Source organism: Leptidea sinapis, chromosome 9, assembly GCF_905404315.1.
Source record: "Leptidea sinapis chromosome 9, ilLepSina1.1, whole genome shotgun sequence".
NCBI lineage: Eukaryota > Metazoa > Arthropoda > Insecta > Lepidoptera > Pieridae > Leptidea > Leptidea sinapis.
In genome coordinates this window covers 14,313,268-14,335,392 of record NC_066273.1, presented here as the reverse complement: position 1 = coordinate 14,335,392, position 22,125 = coordinate 14,313,268, and the positions used below count along the sequence as shown (strand labels likewise).

At 33.6% G+C, this 22,125-nt stretch overlaps 2 protein-coding genes across 6 annotated transcripts in view; both read right to left on the bottom strand.

Moving 5' to 3' along the window:
* Nucleotides 1–8,380: 8,380 nt before the first annotated feature.
* Nucleotides 8,381–22,125, bottom strand: part of LOC126965902 (steroid hormone receptor ERR1) — a 77,793-nt gene continuing 64,048 nt past the window's right edge. For 3 of the 5 annotated variants that reach the window (XM_050809677.1, XM_050809673.1, XM_050809675.1), the window contains 2 exons: nucleotides 17,577–17,749; nucleotides 8,381–13,312 (listed from right to left, as the gene is read on the bottom strand). In XM_050809677.1, coding sequence (XP_050665634.1) covers nucleotides 13,147–13,312; nucleotides 17,577–17,749 — 339 coding nt within the window. In that variant the 3' untranslated portion in view covers nucleotides 8,381–13,146. The remainder of the gene's footprint in view (nucleotides 13,313–17,576; nucleotides 17,750–22,125) is intronic. The other 2 variants (XM_050809674.1, XM_050809676.1) reach the window with 1 other exon arrangement.
* On the bottom strand, nucleotides 13,222–17,520 carry LOC126965910 (uncharacterized). Its single transcript, XM_050809693.1, has 2 exons — nucleotides 16,725–17,520; nucleotides 13,222–16,389 (listed from the first exon to the last, which is right to left on the bottom strand). Exons 1-2 carry the CDS (start codon nucleotides 16,817–16,819, stop codon nucleotides 15,462–15,464), a joined length of 1,023 nt encoding a protein of 340 aa, XP_050665650.1. The 5' UTR covers nucleotides 16,820–17,520; the 3' UTR covers nucleotides 13,222–15,461.

Sequence of the window (22,125 nt, the reverse complement as noted above, 5' to 3'; positions counted from 1 at the left end):
TGGTATTTCTTTGTACTGCAAACAAATGTTACAGCAATAAATATCAGTCTTAAAAATTGTTTTATTTATACCTTAATTACAATTCACATGGAATCCCACAACCAGCATTAGAGAATGTGTATGTCACTTTGTGTTAGTGTGCGTGCATTGCTCAAAATAGAGGTTCATTAATCTAAAATGAATTTCTATTTCACTCCTTCTAACAATAAGAAATTGTATTTAGTCTGTGCATTAATTATCATTGCTGTCATCTGGGCCACAATCATTTGATGTTTAGAATTTATAAAAAGTATTTATTTGTTTATAATAATTAAAATTAACAGTAAATAATAAATATAATATATATATATTATAAGAGATAAGAGAATAAGAATATAAAAGTAATATGGCCTGTTTGATTATATTCTACTCTGTGTATTGAGCTGAACTGATGGCGAACGTCATCTTTCAAAGTGTGTTTGAACTTGTCACTGTGTACGTCACTGTCGGTGACGTGATTGAAGTAAGTTATTATTGTCCATCAGTAGAGCGCTCATTGTGAAATGTGAAGTCGCAGTCGTCTTCAAGCTAGCGCCCGCGCCGGTTGTGCGCACTGATCGACTTAAAACAGCATGGTGGATACCAACACCGTGACGCCCGATATATATATATATAATAAATTGACAGTAATAAATAAATACAATAATAATAACTACATCCTTTACATATTACTTAAAATTAGTGCACTTATTATGCTGAAGATTATAAATAATATTGAACTATAAACTTGTTGATTTAAGTCTGATAATCTTATCATTGTTTGTATTTCAAGTTGTAATCTCAGGGCCTTTTTTAATTCCATTGTCCGTAACTGGGCTGCAATATATTCACCATTAATATCAAACTCATCTTTCCTATTTCTACTGTTATTGTTTTCTTCATTTGATCTATACACAGTGTTTTCTTCATTGGCAATAATAATTTCTTGCTCTTGCTTAGGTTTAAGGATTCTAAAATATTCATCACTTTGGGAGCTCAAAATTCTTTGATTTTCTATTTAATAAACTAATTACCAGTACAATCATTTTGGACAAACAAAATTTGTTGTACCTACTCATTAATACACATTAATTTTCAACTAACTATATATACCATATTATACTTGTATAATATGGGTTCCCACCTTAAATTAAATTTATAGTTTAAATAATAAAGGTACAATTATTATTTTTTAACATAATATAGTCTTCTAAACCGATACAAATACTAATATATTTTTTTTCTTTTTTAATCATAAATGATTACTACATAATGTACATTGCTATAGATTTTTTTTAAAGCTAACTCATTTATATAATTTACGTATTTGTTATTGTAAAATTTAAAAAAAAAGTATTATTCAAATTGTCATAGCAATGCTCAGAATTTTTTTTAAATTATTATTAATAATTTACAAATAACTTCTACAAATATTTTTTCTTATCAAATTACACAATATAGACTATTTCCCTTCAACAATTACTTATATTTTAATAGTTATAGTTTATAAATGTAATAATAAAAGTACAATTAATTTTCTATAGTTCTAAAAAGCTGAAGAATATCACTTCTGTTGGAGCCTTAACGGTCATTAAGAACTAATATAATAAGTCTCAGAGATTTTCAAATATTGATTTTATATATTCCAAAAGTTGCAACAGCCACTAACAAATCTTAACTAAATACTGCCATAGAAACCTTTTAGGTCTAGATTTACACATTTTTTATCACAGAAAACTGTAAACCAACTGAAAACCAAAAATAATTTATGTTCTAAATTGCTTAATATTGTATAAATATAAAACTGTTCAATTTGTCATATATTATATTCTCCAGTCTTTTTTAATTTATGTGAAATATATTTATTTAAGTAACCTTATTGATACATTATAAAACTTCAGACTACAGACATTATATATCTTAAGGCGCTATAGTCCTAAAAAGTATCTTTTTTGAAAATCTACTTAAAATACTTCTACAAATACTACGGTTCCAATTTTTTGACATGTTTATATTCATTTCTTTATCTAAATTATCTCAGTTTCGAAAACACGATTACGAAAAAAAAAACTCGATTGATTTATTTTTTGAAAAATAGTCTTTTTTATTTGAATTGTTTATATTATCATAAAACTATGATAGCTATAAACACAAAACTTATTTTATTCGATAGTTTATTAGTATTTATAAATTTTCCTTGTGGGTTTTATCAATACGCTTTGTGAATTATTTTATATTATTTTTTTTTTGTAATAAACCAAACGCGACGCCTTGATTGCATGCAGCGTGCATGCAATCAAGGCGTCGCGTGCATACAAGCAGTATGCCCGTGACCACTGTCAAGGAAGGTACTGTGTTTGTGTCTCTCGGGCTCACATTACGTAAGATTTTAGCAAACAAGTACAAAGCGGGAATCATAGTAAAAAAATAATGATCATGCGACAGCGTATTCGTTGAAATATATAGGTAAATGGAAGTACTAAAATAAAATTTACAGAATATTATGGCACGCGGGATATTTGTATGTATGTACTTTAGGGAATTTAGAAATCCAAGATGGCCGCCGCGCAAAATTATGATTACAACATTATGGGTATCATATCCGAGGTTCTCGAAGGTGCAGAGAACGATTTTGTAATCATTTTTGAAATCCAAGATGGCCGCCGCACAAAATTATGATTACAGCATTATGGGTATCGAATCCGAGGTTCTCGAGGATGCAGAGAACGATTCTGTGATCATTTTTGAAATCCAAGATGGCCGCCGCTCATAATTATGATTTCAGCAATATGGAAATCGTGTCCGAGGTTCTCGAGGGTGCAGAGAACGATTCTGGGATCATTTTTGAAATCCAAGTTGGCCGCCGCTCATAATTATGATTTCAGCAGTATGGATATCGTGTGCGAGGTTCTAGGGTGCAGATAACGATTTTGGGATCTATTTTGAAATCCAAGATGGCCGTCGCGCAAAATTATGATTACAGCATTATGGGTATGATTAAACAATGATCCTAAAATCGTTTTCTGCATCCTCGAGGACCTCGGACACGATATCTATATTGCTGAAATCATAATTATGAGCGGCGGCCAACTTGGGTTTCAAAAATGATCCCAGAATCGTTCTCTGCACCCTCGAGAACCTCGGACACGATTTCCATATTGCTGAAATCATAATTATGAGCGGCGGCCATCTTGGATTTCAAAAATGATCACAGAATCGTTCTCTGCATCCTCGAGAACCTCGAGACAAATGAAGATGTTCTACTTTCTAGCGGCCGCGCGCTAAACCAGCACGATACTAGGCTAGTAGGGAAGTAAGAAATACTCTTCCTCAATCGGTGTCAATCGGTCTCTCCCTTGAACAAAAACGTCTCAAATTTCTGAGACGTTCTTTTCCGTTTCATTTGTAAAAAAAATTACCCTCATGCGCCTAAAGAAGTTTCACTTCAAAATGCATAAAAATATCACAACATTTCGTACTCTTGCGCAACCATTTTTATAAAATATTACGCGGTCCTTCCGGGGTGGGGTCGTTGACCCGCTTCGCTCGGCTAGTGTCTCAGCCATGCCCGTGTCGAACGTATATATCTAAAGCTATAGATAAATACGTTCGAGTGTTTTCTGCCTAAAGTGTTGGGAAAACCTCGCCTTAATGAGTAATTACAGTATATAGTTTAAATAATAAAAGATAAAAATTTTCTATAATATAAAAAAAATAATAATGTAGCTTAATATCAAATAAACAATTAGTATCAATTTGTTTCATACAGAAAAATTAAAAATTTCTATTTGAAATGTTTTTACAATTTTTTTTCCTTATTTATTTGCAAATTAATTAATATGTATTTTTTATACATTTATAAATTTATATATGTAAAATAAATAGATATTTTATAAGCAATTACTGGTAGTTTAAATACTTAGGCATTATTTACTAATTTTCTTTGCACTACATTACATAACTATATAATTATAATATGAATATTTAAAACCAAGTACCGCGGGCGGGTCCTTTAGCGATATGTCACGCTCAAGCGGGCTATGGAGTGCCACTTTCGCCTCACCGGACACTCGACACAAAAGGCCCCATGGTCCGTTTTCTCAAGGCCAGCATTCCGACTGAATATGACTGGCGAGAAGTCCTCTACCGTTGACCGCTTGAGGTCAATGTGGACTGAACCTTCCGCCGTCGCCCGCTGCCACTGCTTCGGGGCTACGCGCATTATAATATGATTGACATGAGGATTGCGGCACCGTCTACGAAATCTGATCTCCATGGTCTGTTCCTCTGCTGAGAGCCCAGAAAATAGCTATTGGTTTTGTGCTGTAAGGGCCGTAAGGACGCCTTCGTCCTTAAGGTCAGCTAGAACATACTTGATAATTATAAGGGGATTCTTCCCCTTCACTTCCTGGTAAGTAAGTGTCGGGCTCTCTTTAAGTCGGCGGTCACTGCTTCCATCTCTTCCTTCGATGCGCACGTGATGACAACGCGCTGGTTGCAGACCCTGCAAACACCATCAACGGCAACTCGAATCTTTTTGAGCACTCTCTCGCTCGAGTCCTCTTGAGACGTGCTCTCGACGATTATTGAGTGGCCGGATGTGGCCAGAGCTCGTGCTACAACATCCGCATAGGTCGGTGATACAGTGGTTGGCGACGGTTTCTCCAAAAGCCGTGTTGTCTGCGCGGCGATGCGATCAAAGGCCCTAAACGTCAAGATCTTGTCGCTCTTGACATTTAGGACCTTAAGAAGGTTTTTAGGGATAGTTTCAGTTCGGTTGCCATCGTGAACCTCGGCTATATTTTCCATATCTTGTTTACTGTGACTGGTTAGGTTACGTTAGGTTAGGTTTTAATATTTTTTATAAATAGACAAGCACCCACCACGGGATAATGTCTCACTGTGCTTTCCTTCCATCACGCGGAAGGAATTGTGATCCTGTTTTTAAAATTACCTAGCTTTTTTTCTGCTGTCACGTTTTAAAATATATCAAATGCTTATGATATCTTATTTCTTAAGATCTTGCTGATCAATTAATTTTATACAATAGAGTCGCTAATTTACGAACTTCGTTTCTTACAAGATACTTTAATTTGAAAATCAATAATATTAACAAAATACTAACACAAAAGATACCTATATACATTTACTAGTAACGAACAATGATAATGACAATAATTACTCTATGAAATATTGAAAATAAGGGTGCCGTTTTCGATCCCTTTTTTCTATCTTTTTTTTTCTTTTTTTTACATGGCGGCTACCCTGTTGAAAATATAAAGATTACTTATTACACAATATGATTTTTACGTAGGTCTAAAACGGTGTTTATTTTATGTACATAACACTTTATATCATCAGCATGGGTATGCTTGGTCCATCTATAAGCATATAAATGTGGATAGCAATTCCGTTAATTCCCATTTACGTACTATTATAATATAATACATTCCATACAAAATAATATTTAAATATTCTATACTAATATGCATATAAGTATATATTATTTATAATCGCTTATAAAATGCTCACAGAATACCTTTATTTATTTACGGTGTGGGTGGATGATGCAGCTACTGTATATACTCATAACTAAATAATATTATAAATATTATACTCAATAACTTTTGTATTAATTTACATTTACTTTTTTGACTTACTTAAGGCATTGACTATTTGACGTTTGAGTATGTTTATTGCATAATTTTACATATTATATTGTAATTGAAATGATTTGTAAATCGATGGAAATGTAAATCTTGTTATAAAAGAGTGGCAGTGAGTTTCTTGCTACTTCTTCTCCTTAGCTCAACCGTTTACGAAGTAGCGGTAGAATCAATAAGAAAAATATTTTTTGACATTCATAAGTGTAATTTCCGTGACCTACATGAATAAAGTTATTTTGATTTGATTTGATTTACTTTTCATGAAATAATTTATATTACACGATTCATATTTTGGATGCAGCACCTTATAAACTATTTAGTTATTTATATTACAGCCATTGTAAAATACACTATTTGATTGAAAAGAGTGGCTGTTGAGTTCTTATATTATGTTCTTCTCACAAGCTAAACTTTTTGCGAACATATTATTAGTTTTAAGCCTAATAGAATAGTTTGTCTTTGGTAATTTAAACTTGCTACTGATTTGGTTATAGTAGATTGTTAACCGAGGGTCGAAAGAACCAATTCCCGAGGTATTTAGACGCCCGAGCGCAGCAAGGGCGGCTATAGTCCGACTCCGAGTAGGAATTGATTATTTTACCCGTGTTAAACACTCTACTTTTCATTTCGAATATGAGGAAAATAAAAGTAGTTGTTTATCTAAACTATTTATTGATAATATATAATAATATTAGTAGTACCTATTTAAAATTAATTGTCAAATTAGGACAATTTATGTCGACTTTTTAAATTTTAAATATGGAACTCACCGCGAATTTTTTGCGGCTTATTCCGCCCAAAGTAGTTTTCGCTAAGTTCACACTGGCTGTTTAGAAAGTCACATGGCCGCAGTATTTTTTTTTAGTTGTTTTTTACATAAAACTTCACAGCTGACAGCAGTTCTCTTTTTAAAATTCATTCCGGCCCTTAGGCGGGAAGTAATTTATATGAGTTTTTCCCTCTCTATGGAGGGAAGCAGTATTTTCCACCCAATAATCAGATCAGAACAACATAACTTTCCGAGTATGAGAAATGAAAAATAACATACTCATTTATTTCTAATGTTGTCGAATTCTTTATCAAGTACTACTCTCATTGAATCAATCTATTAACAAAAAATGTAACATTGTTTAAACTTAAAATCGTGCGTTTGAAAGGCTATACTTTATGATTTATGTTCAGTGCGGCTTTTACAATATAAACATATCACCATATTTTTAAGATAATTTATATGAATAACGATCAAAAACAATGAAACAAAAGAGAAAATTCTGACAAACAAAATATATAATTTTCGTCCTTTTCATTGCTAACAGTATTAGTACATAATATCATCTACCTAAAAGCTTAAATTTTATTAGTATAGAAACAGAAAAAAATCAAAGCCTAAATTATAATTATAAGCCCAAATCTGCCATCAATAGTGGCATTATAAATTTTAAACTTAATGAATGCTTACTTTTGTAGCCTTTTCTTTTAATTGTATTCACTGCCAAAGACAGTCTTGGGCGGCTTAATCATTCCAAAGCCTACATAACTCCCGCGTCTCGCTCAGGATGTAAATTTTAATTAACTTTGAGCTGCTACGTTCAGGAATTTATAATATGGCGCCTATGTCGTAATACAGTGCTTTGCTCCCTTGGTATTGAATCTATCCATAATATCAAATTAATAGACCGGATTATATGCAAATGCATATTGCATATTTAGTACCTTTTCAGCGGTAGTTGCATATTTTAGAAAAAAAAAATATGCATATTTACGCTCGATCTCGCTCATCGTTCGATGCTTTTCATAGTGAGCCCAACGATTGCACCCAAATTTAAACTCTGCACAGTAACCTCAGTAGACGTAGAACGCCGTTCCGCTTACAATATATTAAGCGATCGTAGACACGATTTATCCACAGAACATTTAGAACAGTACTTAGAAGTATATATTTTTTAAGGTAAGTCTTAAATTTCATTGTTAGCTAAGTATATCTTGTAATAGTTTTGTTAGATTGTCAGTACATGCCTTTATAAAATAAAATTATTTAAAAATATGACTTTTTATTTTTTCCTGTATTGTATGTGTATTTTTTAATTGTATGCATATTTTGGCCCTTTTTATGGATTTTCGTGCATATTTTAGCTATTTTACTTGCATATTTTGGGAATTTTTTGTAGCATATAATCCGGTCTCTGCTAATTAATAATCTAAAAATTAAATTTGGTATATAAATATTATCTAGGGCACGTAAAAGAATAATATTGATTGAGAAATATTTTGTTTCGTTTTTTTTTAATTTGCTTACGTACTTGTATTGTAGACGATTCATCAATTATGCTTAAGCAATTTTTAGTAAGATCAGAATAATGCTATCTATCATTAGTACTAAAGTTATATAGTGAATAGGTGTACGAAATTCTGATATATTAGGGCCAAGCTATAAAATTGCTGTATTGCACTGAAAAATTATATTTACATTAAAATTTTCATCGTCAACGCGAATTTTTAATAACCATCATCATCATTATTGTATTTACAATTCTGCCATTAGTATAAACCACTTGAATGATTATATCAATAACTTTAGGAATTATCTGCGTAGGAACTTCCACATACTGTGTTCATGGGGAAATTTCTTACTGCCAGTGAAAAATTATTTCATCTGGAAAAAATTACCCTTGTCGTGATAAAAATAAAATGCAATATATTGGTATATAATTTATTTCACATATTAATTATCTCCAGGACCATCTCCATCAGAATCGATGTGTTTATACAATATGTATAAAATCATATCATTCATTATTAAAATAACGTAACTAAATACATAATATTATATTTAATCTGTAATCACAAACTTTTTTCTTTATTCGTTGTCTTCCCTCAACATAGCAAAGGAATAACACATTACAGCCTCAAATAAAGGTATGTTCACGAATGTAAACAAACATTAACGTGTAAAGCCAATTTATTTTTCGATGATGTTCTGTTTGGCATTTCAACATTTCCATAGACAATGCTACTAGAATTCCGTTCCATGATCACAGAGTAAACAACGAAATTTAAAACTAATTCTGGCACATCGCACGCTTTGTACATGTATCACACTCACAGCGAGACAATTATTTCATAATATATAAAATATTCTTAACATAAGACTAACTAAGAGGACACTTCTACAGCTCACTGGAAATAAACATAATAATAATACGCCAACCCAACTATGTTGCGACGGCCTCCTCCCCGCTACATTTACAAATCGAACAACAATAATGATAATCGCTTCCTTCGCCTTCTAAATTAAAAATAAAAAAATAATAATATGGATGACAACCTCCTGCCGTAGAATGGTACATATGAAACATTGAGAAATGCTCTCTCTCTACGGCAGCAGAAACTCTAAAAACACCTTTCGAAACATATTTTCAACACAATTAACTCATGTTTTCTAATCTTAGTAACTAACAGTAGATATATGCTGTTTTAAATATTGTAGGATATTTTTGTCCACTTCTAATAACTCTTTTTCTCTTTCTTTTATATGGTAACAAATAACTGAGGTATTTTTGAGTGAAAACTAGTTTTGTAAAATACTGCTCTTTAATTGTAAGTTGCATCTCAATATATTCTTCATAGTGTTCATGTACGTAAGCACATAAGCTAATTTGATAGAAACTGTGATAATTATAATGTTAACACCAGGAACAAACATAAACTTGTTATTCCTATTACTCGAAGTCTTTTGTTGGGCGATGATTTTACAACATGATCCCAGAAAATGTACAAAATAAATGTGTTACGCAATTCAAAAGAATCATTTAAAAATGCAGTAACATAAATGACTTTCTCAATAATACCACAGATTGAGAATGGAACAACAAAGCGCTCAGGATATAAATAATAATTTTTGTGGTAGTTTTTGACGTTCAACAACAAGTGGTATTATAATAAAAAATATTTTAGTATATAATTTGATATTACGTGCCAGTAAATAAGTAGCTTGTTGCTTTAACATATGCAGGGAATGGTTTAAGATTGTAACGTTATATTTGTGCCATATCGGACTTACGTACGAACACCAAAATAATTTTTAGTGCCGCCAAATATTTTATTGTAGGGAGTACTCGGGAAATTCACCGTCTAAGACAGTACAATCTGCACTCTGGAATTGATTTTAGATCCAAATCGGATAGTACTCTTTGTTATGAATAAAATATATAGTAATAGTATAGAAACACTAAGCTATTGTAATACAAAAATTGACGAAATATAAACAACCAAACTCCCGATCGCCTTTTAAAAGGTCGACAAAAAATATCCGAGCGGCGTTGTATACACGTATACATTAACTTATACAGTTCACATAAAACCATTGCAAACACGTGGCAGTATTGTTCAAGTCTATTGTATACGCTTATAAGAAACTTGAAAATTGACAATGAAGCGAAAAGGTATGTCCGTCTCTTTCGCACATTTCGTCGTGATTAAAAACGTCAAGTTAGTTAAATAGCATTGTTAATATAGCTGAAATATAACATTTCATCCTTTTTAAGTTTGGATATGCTGTTATTTGGACAGTTTCTCACTCAAAACTTTGTCATTGCGTGGCGTTGTGTTCAAAGCGCGGTGAAAACACAACTCTGCATAATAGACGCGTAAGCGATCTTCAGAATCTGTTTATTGTACGTCAATGAATGCAAAATAACCATTTCGCTTTAATACTTTACGTTACATTTAGGAATGGAAATACGAAACGAAAATGTCTGTAACTGGTATGCATAGTATCAATAAATTAATTTGTACAGTTATATATAAAATACAGGTATACTAATCATTTTGATATCGCGTAAAACATAATCCTTGCTAACATGCTTTGAACAAAAAACTGAAAATTATATAGATCTATTTTATAACTATCAAAAACTTGAGAATACACAATAATTAATTAAAATAATATTATAGAAAAGAGGTTCCATTATAAAGTTATCACTTGGTGATTAACTAATACATAAGCTTTAAATTATTATTAGTAACTATATTTAGTCGAACCCGACTAAGTAATTCATAGGTAATAGACATGACATTATGTTCAAGGAAAGAAAACCTTCTTAACCACTCGCGTTAACTTACCTTGACATTAGTGTCTGTGTTGCGGAATGCGCAAGTCGTTAGAAATCAAACGTTTTGAAATTATACTTCTTATACGCCTAAGCGCGTTATGAGAAAATGATGGGATTTAAATTTTAAGATGCGCGAGCACCACTGTAACACAAAAGTAACAGGTTGAAGTTGCTTCCTAAAATTTTCTGCGTTTGCGTCATTCATCTTTTTTTTTGGTTTCTTCGTCCATTATTAGGACAGGCAAAGGGTTCAAGCCCATACAGCCGTATTCATTATTTAATAATTAATTGTCAAAGCCATCTTTTCCTTTCCCAAAAGTGTTCTTTCTAAAAACGTAGAATAAATCATTTTAATGATTTTTGCTTCGTTAGGCCAAAGAAGTATAACTTCTTGCGTGCATACATGAGTACACACACACTTTATTAAGGCTAAGCATAGGTATTGCTGAGACGCACGTGACTTAGCACAGTATAGATTAGGCAGGGCAGGGCAGGCGAGGCACACATAGGCCACGAGTGTATGCTGTGATGCAGAAAGACACGTTTGCGATATCTAGTACTAACTTTTATAATGTCTTTTTTGAATAGTTTGGATGATTAGTAAATTACATACGAGGTTCACAGCACACTAATTGAATTAAATGATCTGATCTTAGAATTAGCTGGAAAAAACATGTGTACATGAATTAGCGGTAAAAAACCACGCACAACCTAGGTGTCAATTCAACTGCACTGAAAAGGGTCCAACAAATGTACCAAGTAAAAATACAACAGGTGTCTATGTAACTCTTTTAAAAAAATAATAACACGTGGACTTTGCACGTCGCCTACGAATTACCGCTCAATATCACAACAACTTCTAAAAAAAATTGCGACAGACAAGTTAAATATAAATCTTAGAACCAACAACAATTAATAACTAATTCATCCTCTCCACAAGCGCCATAATCTCAATACCACACCACATACTTACACTACATATAAATTTAATATTATACAAAAATAGTAACAAAGTTTGTACTACTACGTCCATTTTGTACATTAATCATCGGGGACGCGACATCCCACTTCTGAATCAACACGTCCTGGTCAAAATAGTTTTATCCCACTTCTGAATAAAAACGCAACGTTAAAAATAGTTTTTTAATTGATCGTTATTTCACAGCCTTATACCCAGACAGCAGCCTGCAAACGTATTAATTATACACTCACAACGATCATATATTATTGGCCATTTAATATAAATACAGGTAATATATGACGACATAAATTATTATACACGATTATAAAAACGATTCGATTTCAATGCGATATTCAGTAAAAATGACTGTAATTTTTATTATTATTATTTATATTTAATTACAAATTTCGATTGATATTTTCAACTTTATTTAATAATTCACAACATGTTCACATTTGATTAAAAAATATTTTCACTTACTAAATTCATTGATAATATAAGCAATGTATAAAATGAATTCAAAATGAAATATTCACGAGGTAACAATCGCGTCCCCATTATTTACAACGACACAACATAGTTTCTGTAGCAAAGAGAAAAACAATTTCCATCGATCGTTACATAAAGTGCTACACAGTCACAACATCAGATAACACGACTCTTACACAAATTCACCATCTGATCTGTGTCAAGAAATAAATCTCGTGAGCTTTACGCCTTAAAATCGCAGTCAGACAACACAAGTAAAAAAAATCTACCTCCCATGGAATCACAAATTTTCATAATAATTTTAAAGGGCCTACGTTCAAAATAAGTACCTAATGATAAAAAATTAAATTATTTTTCCTATTCTCATCATTGTTGAGTATATTATTCAATTATTACAAGAACCGAAACACATATTCGTGTGAATCGTTTTACTATTAAAAAAGAAATAAAAAAAGATGTTACACGGCGCTCACGTAAATTTTTTTAGGACACAGTCACTTCTACCACAGAATATATATCAGCTAATGCAGCAAGGACGCTACGTACAAATGTTAGATTTAACGCACATAAATGCGCAGGACTCGCGCGACTAACAGCACTGCGATGTCCGCTTACGGCCGTTTTCAATAACCTTTCTATCCTTAGTTAAACTTACTAGATGTAGTCAAATCTATCCTTTTACGCTTACTTACATCTCAATAACGTATCGACAGATAGCATCGGACTATTACTATATTGAACATAAATATGGATAGATAAGATCTTGTCATAATAATGTCATAAACGGTGATAGCAATATATCCGTATCTAGAGAAACGTTATTGAAAACGGCCGTCAGTGGGCTTGTTGAGACCGGCGTATGTGTATTAGTTAGTGCGTAGTTTATGTACTGCTCTCTACTCTACCGGCCGCAGGCCTCCAACATCTCCACGAACAGCTTGTTCATGGGCGCGCGACGGTCGCGGTGCACGGCCGACCAGAACCGCCGCACGGCCACATCGGCCCCGCGCAGCGCGGGCAGCACCAGCAGCAGCTGCTGCAGTGACGAATTCGCGTTGCACACGCTGCTGAAACATAATTTGCTTTAACGATGGTATAATAATATACTGCGACTGGTATTCTCTTCCCGTGGCAGCTGGGTCACGTGATTACGTGTTCTCAAACTATTTTACGTGATCCGTATGCTCGAATGAGAACTCTTCCATAAGAAAAACAAATTGACAATTGTAGAAACTGCCGATGGAAGTGAAAGTTTAATGTATTAATCAAACAAAAACACTATTTCAACAATTTACAATACACATTGAATCTTTCATTAAATCCATTCAATTTCACTTATAGGATATACACAGCACTAATGCTGCACAATACGTCCGCTATATGGCTACAGATATACTGCTATAAGCATTTATATTCAATTTTTTAATTATTAATTTATAGCGTGCCTTATATCAGTGACGCGAACCCATAAGATTTTTTCCTACCACAAAATGCCAATTAGACACCTATACTTCAAGGAGTATACCCATTTAACCCACTTATGTACCCGACACTGTCCGTGCTGGGTATAGTAGGGTATAATGAGTTGAGCATCCGTAGAGACTTTTTTCTAGCAACGTTTGTGGTGAATTTGTTGCGCGAGAAGGAGCACAACCCCAGAGTTGTGTGCTACTCGAGTATCCGTGTATCGGACCGGATATATTTAATAATATAAATTAAATCTTTTTATCTTTCAATTTTTAAGAATATTTGTTATATTCTGGATGTCCTAGAATAGGTGGGACAAACATGGGCAAACGAAAATAACATATTTTGTCTATGAGCTTTCAGATAAGAAAAAAAAGTATGTATCTGTTAATTGAATCATATAAAAGCAAAACAAGCAATATCCTTTTTTGACAGTTACTGGTAAAACGAAAAAAACTTTATTCAGACACGTACAGTTGCATTTTCATGGAAACAAATTTATATTATGATTAATAGATGTTAATATTTTGTTAATACAATTCAAAACAACAAATAATTAAAACGATTAATTAAAAAAAAGCAAAACATAAATGGATTTTGCTGTATTTGAATTTGACATTTGATAATTGCTGTATTTGAATCTCACTTCAACTGATGTTGCTGTGTTTGTTCCTAACTTCTAAATTATGACGCCATATTGAATACAGATATTGAGGAACAAACATTTTTGATACTTTTTGCGGAATCCTGTACTTACCATGTTTGCATGAAGTAGTTTACCAACTAACATTTTTCATGCCTAGTTGAAAGAAGTTGAAAAAAATGTTTCAAATAAATAAAAATAATAAATCAGAATACTATTTGTATTTAATCAAATTAAGGTAACTTTAGCCACAAGATTTATGGAATTGTACCTATACATAATAATTATTAAACATACAAATCTGTGAATGATTCTTGCGGTTCACAAATCATGTCAGACATATTGTGGGTGCCTCCTTGGGTGTCACTTTCTTCACTTGACTGATTATGAGACACCAAATTAACATAAAAACTCAAGCGCTCAATAGATTCCCAATTGTTGCCATAGTGATTAGTTAATAATTTGCGGACATCTGTTGCTTTTGCTACGCTGACACTATTGGTTGCAAAAATTTCCCTCGGATTGAGACTAGATGTAAGCACACCTGGCAGGTTTACATTTTTGAAAGTACTATCGTCATGTTTGTAATGTACGTATCCTTTAATCAAAATATTTCCTTCCTTCTTTGAACATTTTAGTACATAACGTTTGCAGCTTTTAAATTTGAAATGCCATTTGCCTACAGGCTTAAAAACATCCGCAGCTGCATCTTTCCAATCAAATACTTTACAGTGATTTCCTAAAGTTATAAGTGTTGCGCATTCTTTAATTATTTCGTGATATTCTTCTGGATTAGCGATTATCTCCCTTTTTCTAATTTCTTTTTCAATCCTTGCAAACCCTGTCAGGGGGTATAAATGAGTGACCCACTACTGGAAATATAAGCTCCACACTTTTTATATGGGAGGGGGCTTCAGAAAGCCACTTCGCACACATTCCCACAACTGTTGTATTTTTGTTCTGTCCAGCGCAACCATCGGCTATCAAGCGAACTGTCTTGATACCAATTAAATCAGTATTTTGTAATCTATGATAAATAGCTGATGCAATTTGATTTGACGCTTTAGGGAAAGAATTTTCTGCCCATATTGCTGGGCAGAAAATTCTTATGCAAATACATTTGAAGGTTCTAATTTACTTTTTGACGAACCCTGCACAATAGTGAAATTAAACAAGTTTATCTGTCGGGAGTAATACGCTGATTGGTCTGGGGTTTTGGGCAAACATAAATTTTTCTGACAGTCGTATGATAGTATAAGTAATTCCGGTTTCTGTTCCTTAACTAAATCAAAAAACGCTTTAGCTTTTAGTTTATGCAGTCTTTGTTTTATAATTAAATCATTGCGGATACTAACATCCGTCTCCGTTTTGATTTTCTCACCAAACTGAAGGCAAAATGAACAAACATCAGTTCGAGGCGTTCCGAACCCCAAATTGTAATTCCTCGTAAAAACTGTTCGAAAATATGACGACTTAACTTTTAACTCACTTTCAGCCTGAGTATTGTACAGTCGCCATAATTTGTTGATACTCAATTCTGACGATAAGTAGTACCTTTTGGTGTTCCCACGGCAGTAATGGGGCTCATCACAATGCAAATTTTCAATAAAACCCATAACTGCAAGTTTCTTTCGAGCATTTTTCTGGGAAACGCGATCTTCACCCCTTTTTTCAGTGAGTAAAACTCCATTTTCAAAATATTCTTTCATTACCGTTTGGACCCGGTACTTAGTAATTTGTAGCACTTTCAAAAAAAATGTTTGACAAACAGGCACTCGCTTCTTTGAAGAGAGGCTGTACATGAAGTAGCTAATTTGAAAAGATTTTGGCTTGTGCTTGTTATTTTTTGGACGATGACGTTGAATCGACTTTACTGAGCAGTGTTTCAATATGAAAGCATCTTGATTAGTTTTATCCTTAAATTTATAAAATCCTTCAAAAAATGATTTAACATCGGACATTTTTAGATTTTTGCACTCAAATTTTTTATTATGATTACATAACGGTCTGACAGCAAATGTTTTCGGTGAATACCTAAAACAAAGCAATAGTTGAAAAGGAGTCAAAGTTGATATAAAAGTTTCATCGATGTAAAACAATTATAGACAACTGGCTTAAAAACTTTTGAGCCGCTTTGGAAACACACATTAACAAAGAAACTTACAAAAAAAAAATCTTTTTAGCTTAAAATCATAAAACAGCTTTATTACCGCAGTTGTAAAAAAGCAGCTTAAATTTCTTTAGCACATTTAGAGAAAAAAAGAAACGTAATTTAAATAAACATACAAGCAACCAAATAACCCTAAATAAATACCAACAAAATAAATGTATTAAAATGATGTGATCATACTAATGACATGTATACAAACCTTTCAACTTTGGCCACATTCCTTTTCCAATTTTCGGGATGTGCAATACGTTTTCGAGCTATACGATTATCTACAGCTACAGGAGAACAATCCATGATTAAAGTTTTCCACGAATTTTCCACCAGAACTTAAAAAAATACAAGATAACACGGAGAGGTCTCTAGCTTCCAAAACAATAGACGCCATACTAATTCGTGATACATGAGGGGCTGTGATTGGCCAATTAGGATATTGCTATGTATGCATTTGACAAACGTGGATTTTGCTTGGTTTGCAATCAACAGTGTTTTTCGTGGCTATTTTAATATGGGATGTTGCTACTTTTGAAGCGACTTGACTTAGAAATCTAGGTAACAATTAAATATTTATAACATATATTATTCTTGTTTGTTTGTAACTGTCGCATTAGGTCTGTCGTAGTGATAGTTGCTATGTGTGGTAAATAAAAATAAAAAGTGTGTGTGTACTTATGTATGCACGCAAGAAGTTATACTTCTTTGGCCTATCCTCCTCGTGCTATTCTACGGTTTTAGAAAGAGAGTTTTGTAAAAATCTTGCAAACATGGCTTTGGCAATTAATTATTAAATAATGAATACGGCTGTATGGTCTTGAACACTTTGCCTATCCTCATAATGGCCGAAGAAAAAAAAAACGAATGACGCAAACGTCGGAAAATTTTAGGACCAACTTCACACTGTTACTTTTTTCTTTCATGCCACCTAGAAGTAACTTTACGATATAGAATTCAGGTGTCGGTGTGCGCGCGCGTCGTTTAAATTGACTCCCATCATTTTTGTCCATCGCGCCAAAAGACGTATAACTTCGCTAGCTGGTAGCGGGTGTCAGCTCACCGCAGCGCGGACACGGCGTCGTTGAGCGCGGCCAGGACAGAGTCGCGCAGACGGCGCAGCGCGCTGCCCTCGTCGATGCGGGCCTCGGAGTTGGCCAGCACCAGCGCCTTCAGCAGGAAGCACTCCTCGCGCACGGCCGCCGCGCGCTCCAGGCGCCGCACCACCACCGATATCTGGAACGCGACTCGCCTGGCTCTTTATTGGCTCTAAACAATTTGTTTTGTACAAATTCAATCTAATCAAATATCGAGAGCTGAACAAAACATAAAAATTTTATGACGATATGTCACTCGCCCGGAGCGCGAGAAGTCGAGTCCCGCATCGTTCATAAAATTTTGTTTTCAAACTTTATTGAGTCATCGATTACATTTTAGCACTACCACTTATTCTAAAACTATTCATTTTGAAAAGAATTGGCAATAAACTCAACCATTATTGGTTTTAAAATCATACAAGTTACTTGTTCTTGTAGAGAGGGTAAACGAAGTCATATATGATTGAAAGTAAAACCGGCCACAAATAGACGTTCGCTAAATCTAGTGACTGAAAATACTCATTCAAATTTGAGAGAGGTAACCGCCGAACCTTCTGTATCTCACGAGTCGATCTATACCATTTTAACTAATCATTTGGGTATGAAACATATTACCACCCGATTAATCCCAAAAGACCTGAATTTTCTCCAAATACTCAATAATCTGTTCTGTTTTCAAAATGATTCTCCCATTCCATCTTTAAATTTAAATTGTTCTAGAAATTTCTTTTAACTATTTTTATCCTGCTTACACATTTTTCAACCTTTTTACTCTGTTCGATTTGATCTTGAATTTACTAGAAATTTCCATTAACTTTACACCATTTCTACTTTTAATAGTTCTATATATAAGTTGAATGAAAGCGAAATGCGACTGAATCATAACTTAAATATTATTAATAAAGCGTTTGAAGAAATAATTAATTCAAACGATAAAATACAGATAAGGACTCATTTGAACTCATTACTTAATTCACTAGAAAACATTATATTATGTTTCGACAGTTTCTCAAAACACGCACCGAATACAGCCAGACATCGACGCATACTAATCTGTAGATTTACGCAATAAAAAGAATTGAGGCTCAATAGAATATTTAACCAAATGGAAAGTGCATTTAGATAGTGCACTTTTTTTTGCTAGAAGGAGTCAATTCCGACCCAACATTCATCAAACGTTACTGGTGACGAGACATGGGTTTACGAGTTTTACATGCAAACTACAAAAGTCAACAAATTTCGGAGAGGCGCCTTCCAACTGAACCGAAACCGAAAATACCATACCAAAATAGATCAAAAGTCATGTCGACTGTTTCCCAAAGAATTCCGAGTGCACAACACCGCGATTGTTTTGACAATTCTTCTTCAATTCTTGCCTGAAGGTCAAACGGTAAATAAAAAATATTATTATTTAAGCGGTATGCGGCATTTAAGAGAGCAAATTCTGCGAAAAAGATAGATATGTGGAAAGAAAATTCATGGAGTTTGCACCACTCAGTGGCGTGCATTGGTTTTCCAGCACGGTAGGCACTGGAAGCCTAACTAGTCGTAGTTGCGATTAATATTTAAACATTTAGTTCCTGTTATAAGAATAAATATAAGTTCACTTACCAACATTTTTCTACCATTCTGTCAAATAGATCGTGTTTTTAACAAGATTTGTCAAATTATTCAAGTCACCTTAACCAGTATCATTCCACGCAGTCCTCGTTGTAAAAAATAAACAGCAAGGAAAGCAGAACAATAAATTGGAATGGCGGCATCCAGCTCGCCAAGTGTATTTTTCGTAATACTTTGTATTGAAATATCATAGTTTTACCTTTTTTGTTGAGTTAAACTAATATTTCGCATTGGTCTATTAAGAGAAATAATTTTTATTTTATCTACGAACGAAAATTGTGGAAAAGGATACGTACCTAATTTCTGTAAACAAATCGTATTTTCGTCACAATTGCGACACTGGAATTTCTCCATTATATTTTAATTCCTTACTAGTTACCTATTTTAAACACAAAACACACAGCAACTTCTTTTTTTCCCCAATACAAACACTAAATATAATTAACAATAAACAAATCAACACAAAACAAATAACTAATGTAATTAGCTTAATAATTCACGCCCGTGATATAAAGTACACGAAAACACAACAAGTAAAAAAATGGTGCTGTCATTGTTGATTACTGAACAATATATTTTTATTTCCGAAAAGGTGATATTTCATATTTCAAAATCACGTCATGTGCGATGTCAACACTCTTATGGGAGCGCAATAAGGTTGAAACTCGGACACTAAGCGAACAAGATACGTCATAATAGTTACTCATAAATCATAATGTAGGTATAATTTCTTTCGTAAGTTTAATCCGTGACAGCTGCAGTCGTCAGTTCGAACTGTTATAAGCTTGCCTACCCAGGAAGTGCCAAAGAAGTCAAATTGCGATGGTCATATTTAAGAACGATATACAGTCATGAATAGTTTTTGCTGTGGTCGTATAAGCTTGACAAATAAATTTTGTTAAAGAAATTGAACATATTCTACTAGCCTTGAGTAGGCATTATCGGAACTGCCTACTATAGGTATTTAGTATATCGCGTAACGAAAAAATTACTGGTTGGGTGTTCAATAGATGTTCGATTATAGAATAAAAGAACTAAATTTATCTGAATTAACTTATAATCTAGTGAGACTCTTAAATATGGGAGGTAGGCTATGCCTATTGGCAAATACGGAATGCACGCCCCTGGCATCACGATAATGCGTCTTCGCCCAGGTTAGCATTGTAAACGTATTTTTGACCAAACACTCAACAAATACCATCGAGCAACCATCACATTCACCATATACGGTTCCAGCCGTCTTCTTTCTTTTTCCTACACTCAAATTACCACTTCGTGGCACGGAGGCAACGGAGAATACGCAGCGAGAACTGAACTCAATTCCGGAAATAGCGTTTAAAAAATGTTTTGATGATTTGATTATTCGTTGGCGTAAATGTATCGTTTCTGAAGGAGCATACTTTAAAGGTGATAAAATAAATTTGGATGAATAACATTTTGTGTATTATTGATCTTTTCCTGGTACTTTCTTGACAGAGTAGTACCTTCATCGTTTAAAAAATATATATATAAAAATATTATTTTCGAAGCATCGAATTCTTATCACAGTCTACAGTTAAAACTGGACTTTAACACAACATGCAACTGCAAAATTTATATTTGATTTTTTCCACTTTTCACTGACTTTGTAGGGATAAGAGAAATGAAAACGAGTGAGCATATCTATTCTCATTCTTTTTGCGCGTTTTAAAATGATTAAAATTATCTAGCCCGAGTAATAAATAAATTTATTATTTGATATATCGTAATTTTTATTAGCATAAAAGCTAACATTAACATTACATTGCTTGTGGCGGCATCGTGAGGCGAGTCGCTCCCATTCCTAAAAAATGATCGAGGGAAGCGATGGCTGGTTTGTGTATAATGCTCATGGCCAAGCTCGGCACATGAACTTACTCGACGTTTGAGTATTTTTAATAATAATAATAGCTGTAAAAATATATTTAAGAGTGGCAATTCGGTTTTGGTATGGTAAAATGTATAAAATTGACATTATGTGTTTCGTCTTCGATATCCGGAATCCATATTGAGTCAAAGCCTTGCTTTTCAAGCGTTTTCGATGCTAGCGACATCTATCTCCCTTCCGGTTTGTGCGTGCAGTGCCACCTGGTGTTTCTTTTACGGACTAAAGTCCTTAAGTTGGAATGACGCACAAAATCTTTTCCTCATTATAGCGCCGTTTTTCGTTGCGTTCACATCGATCTAGCTAATTTAGTAAAGCAAATTAAATTTAAAAAAAGTTATTTAAGCTTTACTTTGTCTCCCTTCTAAATGGAGCCTAATTCAATTAGTGAAATATAAGTGCTTCAAATAAAAGAAGATATGTAGAGAGAAGTAGCAAAAATTCGTCATCGAGTTCCAGTTCGGAGAGTGAATCCAGTTCAAATACCGATAAGCAGCAGGGAAAATCACACATTCGTAAGTCGAAACGAGTGCGCCAAGTAAGTGATTCCCAATTTGAATTATTATCACAACAAGTTGCTTTCTTAACAAATATCACTACCCAATCTCAATCAGATATGATTAATAATCAGTTAAATTCTGCGAATACCTCACATACAAAAAACCAATCTTGCTTAGAGGTTGCAACGTCGTGTTTAAAGAATGTTCCGATTACGTCATTAAATTCTGATGTACCCTCAATGCAGACATCGGGTTCTCAATCGTGTTCGAGTTTCTCATTAGTGCCCCCAAATAACGATCAGGATAAAAATCAACTGGTTTTAGCTGAGTCATCTACAATAGTTAAAGATCCGATCTACCCTAAATCAAATGAAAAGTACCTCACTAAGTTAAAAGAATTGCAAAGATTTAATTGTAAGGAATGGAATTCGGTACGGTTTCCTGAAGTACAAAAGAAATACGTTACGACACCTGGATTTGTAGAACTAGAAA

Coding starts and splice junctions, on each gene's coding strand:
- LOC126965910 (XM_050809693.1), bottom strand. CDS start 16,819: ATGGATTGTTCTCCTGTAGCTGTAGATAATCGTATAGCTCGAAAACGT. Junction 16,390..16,724: donor AATGTGGCCAAAGTTGAAAG/GTTTGTATACAT, acceptor GCTTTGTTTTAG/GTATTCACCGAAAACATTTG.